This window comes from Elgaria multicarinata, chromosome 10, assembly GCF_023053635.1.
Source record: "Elgaria multicarinata webbii isolate HBS135686 ecotype San Diego chromosome 10, rElgMul1.1.pri, whole genome shotgun sequence".
In the NCBI taxonomy this organism is placed as follows: Eukaryota; Metazoa; Chordata; class Lepidosauria; order Squamata; family Anguidae; genus Elgaria; species Elgaria multicarinata.
In genome coordinates this window covers 16043060-16059063 of record NC_086180.1, presented here as the reverse complement: position 1 = coordinate 16059063, position 16004 = coordinate 16043060, and the positions used below count along the sequence as shown (strand labels likewise).

The 16004-nt window shown below is 43.3% G+C and overlaps 2 protein-coding genes across 2 annotated transcripts in view; one reads left to right on the top strand and one right to left on the bottom strand.

Annotated features, from left to right (window-relative positions):
• The window catches only part of HNRNPDL (heterogeneous nuclear ribonucleoprotein D like), a 63162-nt gene that overhangs the window by 25710 nt on the left and 21448 nt on the right, over positions 1–16004 (top strand). The gene's annotated exons all lie outside the window — the stretch shown is intronic.
• ENOPH1 (enolase-phosphatase 1) overlaps positions 1–16004 on the bottom strand; it is a 28994-nt gene that overhangs the window by 5695 nt on the left and 7295 nt on the right. Inside the window, exons 2-5 of the mRNA XM_063135639.1 lie at positions 7835–7936; positions 5268–5470; positions 3758–3890; positions 1043–1166 (exon numbers count right to left, since the gene is read on the bottom strand). Coding sequence (XP_062991709.1) covers positions 1043–1166; positions 3758–3890; positions 5268–5470; positions 7835–7936 — 562 coding nt within the window. The remainder of the gene's footprint in view (positions 1–1042; positions 1167–3757; positions 3891–5267; positions 5471–7834; positions 7937–16004) is intronic.

Genomic DNA, 16004 nt, shown 5'->3' with positions numbered 1-16004 from the left:
TGCACACACATACACACACTCAGCATCCCTCACTCCAAAAACACACATGCATGCACACGTGCATTCACTCCAAGACCCCCTGCACCCCCACATTCTCTCTCACACACAAACCTCAGTCTTGCCTCCTCCTCTATCTTCTCCTCCTCCTGCTTGCTTCTTCTTGCTGCTGCTTCTGCTTCTTCTTGCTGCTGCTTCTGCTTCTTCTGAGCTGGGTGCTGGGGTGCTGGAGGCTGCGTTGTTGCACGCAGCCCCCAACCCCTCACCTTGCTCTCATCGCCCACCCCACGCGGCGGCCATCTTGAATCTCGCCCGAACTCACGTGAGATCTCGGCTGTTGGCTGGGTCTCACAGAGTTCCCAGCCAGCTGCCGAGATCTCGCGTGACTTCGGGCGAGATTCAAGATGGCCGCCGCCACTCACAGGAGAAATTTAGGCCCGGTAAGTTGGGGTTGTGGTTGCTGCGGGCCCAGTAACCACAACCCCGGTATTTTGGCAGGGACGGGGCAAGCATTTATTTATTTATTTATTTATTTATTACATTTTTATACCGCCCAATAGCCGAAGCTCTCTGGGCGGTTCACAAAAATTAAAACCACAATAAAACACCCAACAGGTTAAAACACAATTACGAAATACAGTATAAAAAGCACAACCAGGATAAAACCACACAGCAAAGTTGATATAAGATTAAAATACAGAGTTAAAACAGTAAAATTTAAATTTAAGTTAAAATTAAGTGTTAAATACTGAGTGAATAAAAAGGTCTTCAGCTGGCGACGAAAGCAGTACAGTGTAGGCGCCAGGCGGACCTCTCTGGGGAGCTCGTTCCACAAACATGGCGGCGGCAGCATATTAGGGGGTTCAGCTGAACCCCCTGAACCCGCTGTCTGCATGCCAATGCCTTTACTTGATGCTTGGCATCGGAGAACCTCAAGAGATCTCTGTTCTCTTGTTCAGTAAGACACATACAGTCTTAGATGGACAGAAGCAAAGCAAATGGCTTAGACCTTCTGGCACAGTGAGACAACCATGAGCTCTCTTACCTCGAGTGACATCCGTCAGGAACAGGATGTTGTTTGTGGAACACCCAATGCTGGTGGCAATCCGCTGGTAACTCTCGCTGTCAACTTTAGGGCCTATTTTGGTGTCAAAATGGCCGTCAAAGAGCTGGAAGATTGAAGGAGGGCATTTAAACAAAAACAAACGAATGAAAAAAGGAAGGGAAAGGAAAGGAGGAAAGGCTTTTTGTGGGAAGAAGCAAATTCAAGGGATCTAGAAGCTGCGCAATGACAACCGGAAGTATTCATGAAACAGGTGCTACATGAAGGCCATTTTCAACTGTTCACATGATGCAGCTATCTCCACGGTGTGCACGGAGGGACTTGCCGTGGGGATTGAACAGGATTTCTAGAGATCACTTGGTGGAGTGTCAGTGCTCTGTGTAGCTCTTTGTCCGTTGGTGGGACTCGGGGCTGACTCCAGGTTTGAGGAGGTCCTTGACAAGGCACCCTCTGGTGAGTCCCCTCTTCCATGAGCGAGACCCCGCCTCAGCAGCCCATCTGGGCAGTGGCAGCAGTAGCTGTGATAGGCAGAATTAGCGCTCCAATTAGTATCTGGATTGGGCTCCACGAGCTACCATTTTAATTTTCCACAATGCCAGTGGAGGCTGGTGGCTCCGATGTCTGTGGGGTGGTGAATCCGCTCTGGGCTTCAGTCAGGACTCTAAAGAAGCTGAGTCCTGACTGAAGAAGCAACAAGGTGAGTTCTGACTGAAGCCCAGAGCGGATTCACCACCCCACTGACATCAGGGCCACCAGCCTCCAGTGCATAATGCCCTGGAGCCACACCATCTGAGGGCTTTTGTGGAAAGTTAAATTGGAGGCCTGGTGCTAGGAAAATAGAGTATAAAGGAAGGCCAGAGCAGGCACCAAAAGATTAGAGGACTTTTTTCTTTTCTTTTTTAAAAAAGGAGAATTTTGTTTGTAAGAAACTTCACATTCTAGAAATTAAGGAGTTGAGAAATGATAACCTGAAGAAACAGTGGGCTTTCCTTATTGACATTTTTGTGAATCGCCCAGAGAACTTTGGCTATGGGGTGGTACAGAAAGAAGAATAAATGAACGAAATGATATGTATAACGGCTGAGGACGGAAGATGCTAACACCCAGCCTATTGGAACTTGCAGAATTATGCATAAAAAACTGTGTCCTCAGAATGGTCTGAAGGCAGGAGCTAAGCAAGTCTGACCCCATAAGCTGCCTGAATGGGATTGGCTGCCTGAGAATGTCCACTGCTTTGGGTACAACAGCTGAAAATAATGCATCAGTAGCAAATGTATTAAGAAGCATGTGATCGCCCCATTTGCACAGTTTAATACAGCTTGCAGAACCCTGGTTCCTTGGATAGATTCTTCAAGGCCTGGCCTACCCACACAGCAAAACATGGCGATCAAATGACCTACGCCACTTACAGTGGTGTGCATCTGTGTGAGCCATTTTTAAAAGCTCCGTTTCAGCTTTTCCAATTGTATTATGTACTTTATCTTTGTACTTTGCTGATTTTTAGCAGATGGCCTGGTGTATTTTAGTAAAAAAAAAAAGTCAGGACAAACATTAATAAAATTTCAGCCCTCCTGTATGTATGCAAGTACGTAGTAATCATCCTCATCCTGGTTTGTAACCCACCCCACCCCACCCCACCCCCAACACACACGCGCACACGCGCGCGCACACACACACAAAAACTAGCACAGAAGGGAGAAATTTTCTAGTCTAGACTGTTCCTCACTGAGGTCATGGCTAGACCTGCCGATATCCTGGGGATCACCCCGGGATCATCCCTGTGCATTCACATGACGCACAGGGGATCCCAGGAGCAGGGAGGGATGATCCCTCCCTTGGCTCGGGATATTGCCCTACTCTTTCCCCCCGCTTTTTCCGTGGTCTTGGGATGATCCCGAGAACGCGGAACATGTGGGCGGGCTTTGCGGGTTGTCCTGGCTCCTCGCGAGTAACCGCAAGGAGCCGGGACCCGGGCATGGGACACCGAACTCCTCAGGAGCTCTGTGCCCAACAGGGGTGAGGTGGGGGGAGTGGGGATTTTTTTTAAAATACTCACATTTGGCGCTTGTACGCTCCTTAAAAAAAATGGCGGGCACAACATCCTCTTCCTGCTAGGATGTCGTGCGCCGCATGTAGACAGAGGGGGAGATCTCGCGATAACCATATCGCAAGATCCTCCCTCCTCTGTCACACTAGACCTGTAGGTCTAGCTATGGCCTATGATAGTATTCTACTTACAGGGAGATTTTTCTTTAATAAAAAAAAACCCACAGGGAACATGTAAAAAAATTTCTCCCACCTGCAGTGTGAAGTGGTACGGTCCAGTCTACGACCTTATTCGTTTGCATGTGTAAAGCAGGCCTTATTCCCTTCACTGCATATCCTCCAAATTTTTGCTCATCTTAGTGGCTCTGAGTAGGAATGGAGGAATTTGAGTGTATAAAATTGTGCCACCATCCTAGACACACTTACCTGGAAGTAAGCCCTACTGAACTCTTATTTCTAATTAGATACGTATAGGACTGCACTGTTACGGCACATACTCTCAAACAATGCATGGAAGATAACTTTTGTTGCTTGGCTTTGTCTGCAATACAACAGCCATGCCTTCCTGCCTGAGAGGCAGAAAAGTACCATCATTTTTGGGGGGAGGCAGCTCAGGGTGGGGGTGGAGAGAACCCTAGTCTGTATACCTACCTCTGAAATATCACCTTCTGTGGAGTTTCCGAATAAGAGCTTTTGTGCCTCTACACTCCCAGAAGAATAAATATAAACCTTCATTCCTGCTTCTCTCCACTTTCTCACTGCGGGAACTACATCCTCAAAGAACCTGTAATGGAGGACGAAAAGAAATTGTGAGAAGGGCAAGTTGCAGAAGTTTTGAAGCTGCAGTTAGTGGACTTTCCTCATTATATCCAAAATGATTGGATATCCAAAATTGAATATCTAAAATTGAATATCCAAAATGATTGGATATTCCAGAGGTATTGTTACATGGCTCAATTCCAGAAATGTGCAACATGAAGACTGAGACCCAATTCAGCTTTGGATCGTAGCAGGAAAAAAATCTGTTGCCCAATTATGGAAAGATGTGAATATATCAACAGTTAGAAATTGGATTATTAAATTATGGGACAGAGTAATAATAGGAAAAGAATACACATTGTGTAACATGAAGAGACAATAGTAATCAGATTATCATATCCCAGGATGAGTGGGTTTTGTTTATTACTTACTAATTATATCTGTTAGCCATCCAATAACTATAATTCTCTGGGCAGCACATGGCATATACTAAAGACAAACTAAAACAATCAAATACAAAAATACAGTTCTAGAGCCAGAGTGGAGTAGTGGCTAAAGTGTCAGACTGGGAGTCGGGAGATCCGGGTTCTAGTCCCCACTCTGCCATGGAAACCCACTGGGTGACTTTGGGCCAGTCACACACTCTCTGCTCAACCCACCTCACAGGGTTGTTGTTGTGAAGATAAAATGGAGAGGAGAAGGATTATGTACGCCACCTTGGGTTCCTTAGAGGAAAAAAGGCGGGATATAAATGCAATAATAAATAAATAAATAAATAAATTTGGAGGGTTCTGATCATCCAGTGCAGAGCAGGAAGAGCTGCGGAGGCCGTCTTTGCATGCTGCCCTGCAGATTTTGCTAGATTGACTTTTTACCTAGACAGGAATCCCCACTATTCTATGGCAGCTCAGACAACATCTGAGGTCTTGCTGGTCATTCCGAAATGAACAGAATGTCCCCATGAAGAACCTCAGCTTTGGGGTTTCACTGGAAAAACCCTCCCTCGTGTGGTTTCGGAAGTGGAAAATGTAACATCTTTTAAACATCTCCTGAAAACACATCTTTTCACACAGGCTTTCCCTCGGCTGTAACTGCTGCTGGGTTTGTTTGGATTTTACATTGGTTTTTAGCTTTATTTTATGTTTTGATTTGCTATATTTTATGGTTTTAGTTGTGAACTGCCCAGAGAGCCTCAGCTATTGGACAGTATAAAAATGTAATGAATAAAATAAAAATAAATACATCCAGGGGCCATAGGATTGCTCCCTCCTAGCTTTAACTGTAATTCTTAGCATTTTTTTTTGTATACAAACCACTTCAGAGATTTTATTATATTAAGTCAGATTAAAGTAGTACTACTAAATGAAATAATATATCGGATTCCTCTAAGCTAGCTACTCACTCTCCCTTCACACGGCCATTTTCATACGCGGCTTTCCATATGTGGCCCTGGAGCTGTTTTAAGGCTGTGGTCTTTCTGTCTAAAGACATCTGCCAACGCACGTTGTCTACGACGGCCTGGATTATGCGTTCGACCTCTGCTTCCCCATCCCTGGTTTCCAGCGGGATGGGCACGGCTCCATCCATGTGCGAATCTTCTTCAGCCTTTGGAAGGTCGAACGAGAGAGGAAACAAAGGAGACAACGTCAACAAGGATGGGGACTCTGAATGGTACTTTGAGGTGTTGACATTTTATTCTGTGCAATGAGAAGGTTGAAGATGGAGAAGACTACAGAGATCTCCTTGAATAAACAGCTGCAAGTCAGGAGACTATACAGAAAACTTAGAAATAACACGTCTAAATTAGCAGCCCATGGCATGGGCTGAAGGAATGGATGTAGCCAGTGGTAGAACTCCTGCTTTGCATACAGAAGGTCCTAGGTTCAATTCACAACATCTCCAGCAAGGCAGGAAAAACTTATGGAGAACTGGCTGGGTTCACACAACATATTAACCCATCCAGTGTCGGTTGATGTTGAACTGTGGGTTATTGAGTTGTCTGAACGCGGCATGTCTTCCACAGGGTGGGTTATTGTATTGTCTCAACCCAACGCTTCTTCCGCAGGATAGGCTATCGTGTTGTCTAAATGCAGCACGTTTTCTGCAGGGTTGTTACATACATTGTTTATTTATGGTCAACTGACCACCAGCAAAGTACAAAAATGCATAAAGATAAAATACACTATTCTACATCTTAAAATTGAGTCACAATATCATAGAAGATCTAGTTAGAATAATAACATTCAGAAATGTAGCAACTCATTCAGTGACTTATCTAACAGATCAATCTAACAGACTGATCCGTAGGGCTGCTTGTTAACCATGCAATGTGGCTTGTTAACCACCCTGGATAGCCCATCAACAATCCATGGGTTCTCAAGGTGGCTTGTTGGAGAAAAATATACCAAACAGCATGATTATGAGATATAATAGGTTTTATTATTTAATGCATCAAATGCCTCTTTTAAAAATAAATAAACAAATCTCTGTGTGTGCTTGTGTGTGATTTTGGGAAGCATACAGTACATAGGGAGAAAGTTTAATTTTCCTTTCCTGGTACATGGCAGTCCTGATCTAAACTGGGGCCATGCACACTTACTCTAGAGTTAAAAAGCCAGATGAGCTTCAGCTATTATTATTATAATATTTATTTGGAAGATAGATGCTTTTGAACTGTGGTGTTGGAGGAAAATTCTGAGAGTGCCTTGGACTGCAAGAAGATCAAACCAGTCCATACTCCAGGAAATAAAGCCAGACTGCTCACTTGAGGGAATGGTATTAAAGGCAAAACTGAAGTACTTTGGCCACATAATGAGAAGACAGGATACCCTGGAGAAGAGGCTGATGCTAGGGAAAGTGGAAGGCAAAAGGAAGAGGGGCCGACCAAGGGCAAGATGGATGGATGATATTCTGGAAGTGACAGACTTGACCTTGGGGGAGCTAGGGGTGGCGACAGCCGACAGAAAGCTCTGGCGTGGGCTGGTCCATGAAGTCACGAAGAGTCGGAAGCGACTGAACGAATAAACAACAACAACATCCCGTCTTTTGCCCAATACTGGAGACTCTATACAATGAACATAGTATGAATCTAATGGCTTGGAGACATTCTTGTTCTAAGATGAATATAAGAACTTAAGAAAAGACTGGCTGGATCAGTTCAAGGATCCAACCATGCCAATATCCTGTTTGCTACCGTGACCAGTCAGATGTCTCTGGGAAGCCCACAAGCAGGGCATGAAGGCAATAGCTCTCTCCTGTGGTTGCCCCCATAAACTGGCATTCAGAAGCACACTTCTGACTAGTGAGCGTGACTAGTGAATATTTAGTTACCATGGCTCCGACAGACCTATCTTCCATGAGTTTGTCTAATGTTCTTTTCTTTTATCAAGATGTACAGATCACATATTTCCCAGACTCCACATTCTGATGTTTCATAAAACATCCATAGTCTGGTCTTGTAAATAGCCACTTGCCTGCTCCTTTGGGGCAAATAAAAATCACCTCCAGGTGGCCTGGCTGGAAAGAACATGAACTGGGTTTTCTTATTTCAGTTTCCAGCCACTGTTGTGCCACAACTAATGTAAGTATTCATGTGCAGTTGAGCTAATGAGAGTTTGTGAGGACTGGTAATTTTCAGTGGACTGAAAATTACTCCTAGGTTGGAGTAGCCCTAGGTGTAAGAGTTTAATTTTTTTTTAATTTAAATTTATTTTACAACACATAATAAATCATATACATACATACATAACGCAACATCCTTCCTATTTCTTAGTTATACATTCTGCTTCTTAACTAACTCACATTAATGTGCCCCCCACCTTCGGGATCTTATTCTAGTTTCCAAAATTGCATTGAATCTTCTGGAGGTGTTCTTCCTCTCTCTTTTAAAAATACATATTCTAGAGTTTTGTCGATATACAGACTGATAAAAGACAGCTATAAGAAAAGGGAGAGGACCAAATGCTCCACCTGTTTTCTCAAAAGGCCGACATCTTGTTGACACTCCTCTTCTTCCCAGTGTGTCCGCAGGTAATCTTGGATGTTGTCTTTGATGTATGGAAACAAGGTGTCCTAGTGACACAAAAAACACATCACAAGTTAATGCTGCAATCATATAGACACCTGGGAATAAGCTCTGCCGGACACAGTAGGACTTACTTCTGAGTGGACATGCAAAGTAGTGTGCTGTAAGTGACAACCTTCCTGTATGCCAGGAGTGGGAAACTTGCAGGGACTACACTCCTCACCAGGCCTAGCCAGCATAGGCAATAGTAAGGGTTAATGGGAGTTGCAATTCAACAATATCCGGAAGGTGACAAGTTGCATACCCCTGATGTGGAGCAGCCATTTTTTCCACTGCGGTATTTTTCCATGGAATTTCTCCCCCATTTTTAGAAATACTTTGCTCTGGTTTATACAACACAACAAGACAGAATATGGATTGAGTGTGGGTTGTTGGTGAAATGTGAGTTGTGTGAACCCAGCTGCACTAATAAACATTGGTTTATTAACCACAAACAACCCACTGTTCACAGCCCAACAACAAACCATGGGTTCTTTTCATGGGTTGTTTTTGGTTAATCATGGTTTGTTAGTACAATTGAGTTCACAAAGTACAACCACCCACCATTCGATGTCAACCGCCCAGAGAGCTTCGGTTATTGGGCGGCATAGAAATGCAATAAATAAATAAATAAATAAATATAAATAAATAAATAAATAAAATAACCCACACTCAACCTGAACTCTGGTTGTGTGAACCCAGGCATTGTTTCAATAACATTAATTAGTAACACAATGAATTTGGCAATAGCAATCAAGTTGGCAACTGAAACAGATAAAATGCCAGTCAAATCTAAAACCAAAGTAGTAATCAACTTATCCTCAAGTAACTATCACTAGGAAGTGTGCATACATATATATTAAATAAAAATGCATTGCTATTAGTATGTTAAGAGTTTAATGTTTCCATTTCCCCCTTATAATCTAAATAATGTAAGGAAAATGTTCACAATGGGGTTGTCATGTTTTATAAATATTTATGAGTATTCCAATATTTGTTTTCCAAGTAAAGCTTTTAGGTGTTATAGTCAAATAAATTCAACCACACAAACAGCACAATCCTATAGTGTTTACTCAGAAGTAAGTCTCTTTGGGTTCAATGGAGCTTACTTCCAGTCCAAGCATACATTACTGATCCCCCCCCCCCAAAAAATCAAATATTTCAGTTCAACTATTCTGGACTACTGGAAAAACTGAGATATTTATATAACATATAAAATTAACATGGAATATATTCGGTATACAAACCTAAAAACAAGCCAAATAAATTCACTAAATCAGATTTACTTTATTTAAAACATGTCAATCAATTTAGGGTTGCAAACAAACAAACAAACAAACAAACAAAAACAGGAAAAAAAAACTCTAGAAAACCCACATCACTGGTATATATTCAGATAGGGTGATCCAATCGTCCCTGGAAACATGATTATGGAGGGATATTTTGAAGTTGAAAAATTGTTAAGAGCCAACTTGCACAGTTAGTAATATTATGTGGTACAGTCCTTCTTTGACCACTGCTGCAGACTTCAGAGAGGTGAGAGAGCAAAAGAGGGGGGGGGGGCTATCTCATGTCTGAACAGTCAAAAAGACTTTCTGTCTGTGGAAAGTTAATATCCTGGTTAGCCTGTAACAAGAAGCCACTATGGATGAATTCCCCCAAAGGGGTTCTTATAGTGGTGGGGGCTATTTTGAATATTCGTGGCACGCTGCAGCTTCTTATTAAGTGCAGGCCCAGTGAGGGTGGGTTATTGGGCTGATTAACAAGCCACCCACAACCCTAAAACAGCCTATGGGATCTGGGTGGCTTGTCAACCACCCCAACAACCCACCCCTGCCAAGCCCCGAATATTCAAAATGAAGGCCGCTACTGCAACAAGCAGCCCTGTGGGGAAATTCACGCATGGTGGCTTCTCGTTATATCCGAACTGGGCCAATATGTCAAGGAGCATAGGAACCTGTCTTATACCTGGTCAGGACATTGGTACAACTAGCTCAGTATTGTCTACCTCAGGTTTTCAGACAGGATTCTTTCTCAGCCACAGCTGGATATGCCAAGAATTACACATGGGACCTTTTGGCATGCGAAACATGCTCTACCACTGAACTAGCCTATCCTACCCTTGAACATGCTTGTTTCCATGTGTGCGACGTTCGTTTTTGTTTTTTTAACGTGGAGGAAATGGTACCATATGGGAAGAACTATACTAAGTGTTATTATTTATGATATTTATATCTTGCCCTTCCTCCGGGGAGCCCAGGGCAGTGTGTGTGGAAAATCAATTAAAACCCACATGATTCATGAGTTAAGATTTCTTTAAGTGAGCAACAATGGATGAAGGTGAACAACTGCTGTTTTACGTATGAAAGATTTTGTTACAGTTGGGTAGGAGCAAAGACCCTGTTGCCCTTCAGATGTTGTCAGGTTTTAACTCCCATCAGCCCCAGCCAATATGACTAATGGTCAGAGATGATGGCAGCTGTAGTTGCCCGGACTTTAAGATCATCTACAGGGGCCCTTCTCCGTGAGCCCCTGCCAAAGGAAGTGAGGCAGGTGGCTACTAGGAGGAGGGCTTTCTCCGCGGTGGCACCCCGGTTGTGGAATGAGCTCCCCAGAGAGGTCTGCCTGGCGCCTACACTGTACTCCTTTCGTCGCCAGCTGAAGACCTTTTTATTCACTCAGTGTTTAAACACTTAATTTTAACTTAAATTTAAATTTTACTGTTCTAACTCTGTATTTTAATCTTATATCAATTTTGCTGCATGGTTTTATCCTGGTTGTGCTTTTTATACTGTATTTTGTATTTGTGCTTTTAACCTGTTGGTTGTTTTATTATGGTTTTAATTTTTGTGAACCGCCCAGAGAGCTTTGGCTATTGGGCAGTATAAAAATGTAATAAATAAATAAATATAGTTCAACAACATCTGGAGGCCTCAGATTCTCACCCCCTGCAATTAGGGATGATCAGGGCTTCACGGAGAAAGGACCTTCAGTAGAGATTTGAGGAAGAGAAAGGGAGCACTACAGAAGGGGGAAGTTAAAAAGGCAAGAGTAGAGTTATCTAAGACAGCCTTCCCCAATGGTGATGCTGGCTGGGAATGCTGGGACTTGCAGTTCAACACATCTGGAGGGCACCAGATTGGTGGAAGGCTGATCTAAATGAGTAGGAGGCGTAGGCCTGTACAGGGATAGTGCAAGGTAAAGTTATGAACAGGAAATGCCCCATTAACATTGAACTGATACCTAATTCAGCTTATAAAAACAACGACACAATACATTCGTTCATGTTGTCATCCATCCCCCCGCCCGCCCATTACTCGCAATTTCTAGTACTATCAATGAGAGCCGTGTTTGTGAGTTCAAAGCTTTCAGATGGCAACCATTCAAGTGAAGTGTGCGTCTTTCAATTAAGTGCAGAACCAAATGGAGAATTAGCCAAGAGTGGCTGGTTTGTTGCTATAATTGAGGCTTGGAAAAAGTGCCATCTTAAGGGACAGCTAAATCGGGCATTGCCCAATTATACAGAGAACAAAAAGGTTTGTCACGTCTAACACTTCAGCTCATGTCCAGGAACAAGGGACTTGCTAAACGACAAACGACGTGGCCTTCCTGAAGTAATGAAGTTCAAGGTTGATTACTCATGCAATTGTTCTCAAAAAGAGAGATTCCTGCTCCTTCTAAAATTATACGGTCATCCCAGAAACAAAGGCTAATCTGGCTTGGAAGAAATAACTCCTCCCCATTCAAGTAAGTTATTTTATTTAAAACATTTTTAGGATGTTTTTCAGGGTAGAAGTCTTCCCAAGGCTGCTTACAACAAACTACCATAGAGTAAAAACCCATCCAATGATAAGAGAAAAATAATCATAAAACTAACAAACACCCATAATAAAAAAAAACTGGCCCAAACATTACTAAAATCTACAACAAAGCAGCTATAAACCAGGAAAGTCCAAGGAAACGTAACCCCATTTTCTATGCAACTGTTAAGAAAACAACAAATAAGTCTTCAGGGCCTTCCTAAAAAGCTTGCAATGATGGAATCTAATAGACTCCCAGTGGGGACCCATTCCAGAAATGTGGGGGCAGTGGCACAGCTGTGAACTACTTTATGTAAGGTAACCATATGGAAAGGAGGACAGGGGTCCTGTATCTTTAACAATTACATAGAAAGGGAGATTTCAGGAGGTGTCATTTGTATGCATGCAGCACCTGGTGAAACTCCCTCTTCATCAAAACAATTAAAGCTGCAGGAATCCTGCCCTCTTCTGTATCTGGTCAGTCTAGTATACAAATGACACCTGCTGAAATTCCCTTTTCTATACAACTGTTAAATATACAGGAGCCCTGTCCTCCTTTCCATATGATCACCCTACTTTATGTGAAGGAGTAGGAACCTAATGAATTGGCCCTTTTCTAGACTACCACCATTCCGAAGCCAAGACCTGGGCCTACAGATACTCATCTTGTCTCCTTGCTACCACAGAAACCCAATTCCACTTCTTAACTATAAAGACGTCCTATTATGACTTTAACCCTGGATTTAAGTCTTGGTTTAACTTTCATGGCTTCCCCAAATAAGTTCAGGCCCTGCAGTTTTGTAAGGATGCGATGTGGTAGAGGTCAACGGCCCTTTCACAGGATGTGATAATTCCCACGGATGTGTGGCCAGGAGCCATACCAAATAAAGACAGGCTTGAAGCTGGTTTAGGAAGTAAAACATACTTGAAGGCCACAAATACATCACAAACTTAACTCTGTTTCATTACACGGATCTTTCCAAGAAGTTGCACTTCCGCATTAGCCTGGAGAAGAGAAGATTGAGGGGAGACATGATAGCAGTCTTCAAATACTTAAAAGGTTGTCACACAGAGGAGGGCCAGGATCTCTTCTCGATCCTCCCAGAGTGCAGGACACGGAATAACGGGCTCAAGTTAAAGGAAGCCAGATTCCGGCTGGACATCAGGAAAAACTTCCTGACTGTTAGAGCAGTGCGACAATGGAATCAGCTACCTAGGGAGGTTGTGGGCTCTCCCACACTAGAGGCATTCAAGAGGCAGCTGGACAACCATCTGTCAGGGATGCTTTAGGGTGGATTCCTGCATTGAGCAGGGGGTTGGACTTGATGGCCTTGTAGGCCCCTTCCAACTCTGCTATTCTATGATTCTATGATTAGAATTCATAGTATTCGACAAACCCTTCTGTTTCTCTACCAACCACTTGAGTGCCTAGCAAATTCTCCAGAATCAAAAATCTCATTTATTACATTAAAATCCCATCTAACTGGCCAATGCCCTCAGAGAGATTTGCAATCATAAAAAAATAATAAATAAATTAACAGCCAAAGCAACAAATACAACAATGAAAATATCAAAACATTAAGGGCGCAATCCTATCATAGGCCATCGAGTCCAACCCCCTGCTCATTGCAGGAATCCACCTTGAAGCATCCCTGACAGATGGTTGTCCAGCTGCGTCTTGAATGCCTCCAGGGTGGGAGAGCCCACAACTTCCCTAGGTGATCAGAAGCCCCCAAACCTGGAGGCGACCAATCAACCAATGCAGGGTGGGAGGAGCAGCAGAGGCAATCTTTGCCTCCCAGTCCTCCCACCCTGCAGATTTTGCTAGATGAGCTTTTCAGTCCATCTAGTGAGGGTGCTTCGAAGGGGGAGGGAAGGAGGCTGGGAGAGGCTCCAGATAACTCACCCATCAGAATGCCTCCCTTTTCTTCCACCTCTGAGGTCATTTTTCCAAGCTCAGAGGGCAGCCGTCGCGGTTCTTTCCGCGCTGGCTGCGAGGGGTTGGATCTCCGGCTCCCCCTTCCGAAGTTGGAGCGCTGTCCCCAGCCTTGGAAGAGGGACTCTGAACAATCCTATGGTCCCGGAGGGCACTTGCCCAGGAACCGTAGGATGGTTCCTAAAAACATGAAAGAGCCAGTTTAATAACCAGAGCAGCAGATTAGAAATTAAATGCCTGCTGGAAAAGGATGTCCTCTTTGACACTGATGCGTCCTTGCCACAGCCCCTTCTCATCCCTATGCATATTAGATTCCATAATCTCATGGCTGTTGACGGAGCAATAAAATCATTTCCCCCTACCTGGTGACCTCCAGATGTGTTGGACTTCAGTGCCCAGCGTGCTGGCTGGCAATGATGAGTGCTGCAATCCATTGCATCTGAAGGGTACCAGGTTGGAGAAGGACGGAATAGAGGATATACACGCATGGCCATTTAAGAACATAAATATGCTTCTTCTGAAAGCCCACAGGAAGGGAGGGATCTTTTCGGGGTGGGGACAGGACAAGAAATAGCTGAGAGCATTTGCTTTGCACAAATAAAAAGAAAAAATCATTCTTTAGCTTAAAAAAAAAAAAAAGGAGCTGAGATGCCAGATATCAAAGACCCTGGAGAATTATACTGGACCTGTGTATTTTAGAAAGTTTTTCCACATCAACAGTGATGTGGGGTGGAAATCTTTTCCAGTGCTTTTTCTTTGGATTCCCCCTCCCCATTTCTTAGGTTCGTTAGTAAAAATGAATGGATGCCAATCGCAAAGACAATATTAGGCAATTTCAAAGTTGTCATTAATGTTTTTCGGGTGGTTATCCCTTAGCAAGTGTGTGAGAGAATACACTGAAACATTCACATGCCTCGGAGTGAAATGCAACTAAATAAGTAGTGACAGTGAAGCTAAAGGTGCCCCAGCAACCTCAGTGGAAGAGAACTGAACTCTGCTCAAATAGATGAGTGGTTGTCACCAGATCACACACAATTCTTGGGATGCTTAATTAGAGTGTCAGCATTTTCAGTACCTTTGTTCTTTCTTAAACATAAATAATGTAAGGGAAGCACATGATGTTTTCTTTAAATTTTTACATGTATTCCAATAACAAATTCTACAAAATATAATATTTAGATCACATTAAGTACGATTCCCCCCCCCCCCCCAACCTATTTCAGGTCAAACCCTTGTAGTGTATGAGGACAAAAAAATTAATATGAGATACTTTCTTGAGCTTTGTCATTTACTAAATGCAGGTAAATCAAACATACTAAATTAGATCTCTCTGGGGCATCAGAAATTGTTCTGATGCAATCTGAACATTCACCTATGCAAATTACTCTAGTTCGCACTGGAAAATGATGGGAAAACGCATTTCACTGTGCATCTACTAGGGAACCCACCCCTTTGAAGCACTGCTGTGGAACCTCTGCACATTACAATTCTGGAGCACGGTCATACAGGGCACTGAGCATGCCTACAGGATTTCGCTGTTGAAAAAAATAAAGACATTTATGCACAGAATAATGTAATACAGCAGGAGTGGGTAGAAGGCCTATCTCCAGATATTTTGCACTTCTGGCTCCCAACAATCCTGACCACTTATGGGAGCTGAAGTCCAACCATCTGGACATCTACCTTCTGCCCACCCCTGCAACAGAACATATAAGAATCAAAGACGTTTTCTTGCAAAGTTTGGCCACCGTAGATTACTTTTGGGTATTCTGTTATTAACTCTTTTACATTATATTATATTATTCTGTGCATATATTACTTTGGTTTTTTTCTCCTATGTTTGTATTTTTTGTTCTGACTTTTGTTATATTGACGTTTGAGTGGTCAGCATAGTATCCTTCTTGGTTTGACTTGGATGTTACGGTTGCCTTGCGTGAACAGAGTGTGCAATTGAGAAAACAGCCAATGCTCCCCCTTCACCTCAACGTTAATAGAGGCAGGCAAGCGGTCTTTCAAGGCAAATTGCCCACCATAAGAACTTAAGAAGTGCCCTGATACTGGATCAGACCAAGGGTCCATCTAGTCCAGCACTCTGTTCATACAGTGGCCAACCAGCCATCGGCCAGGGATGAACAAGCAGGACATGGTGCAACAGCACCCTCCCACCCAGGTTCCCCAGCAACTGGTGTACACAAGCTTATTGCCTCGAATACTGGAGATAGCACACAACCATCAGGGCTAGTAGCCATTGATAGCCTTTGCCTCCAGGAATTTATCCAACCCCCTTTTGAAGCCATCCAGATTGGTGGCCATCACTACATCTTGTGGCAGTGAGTTCCT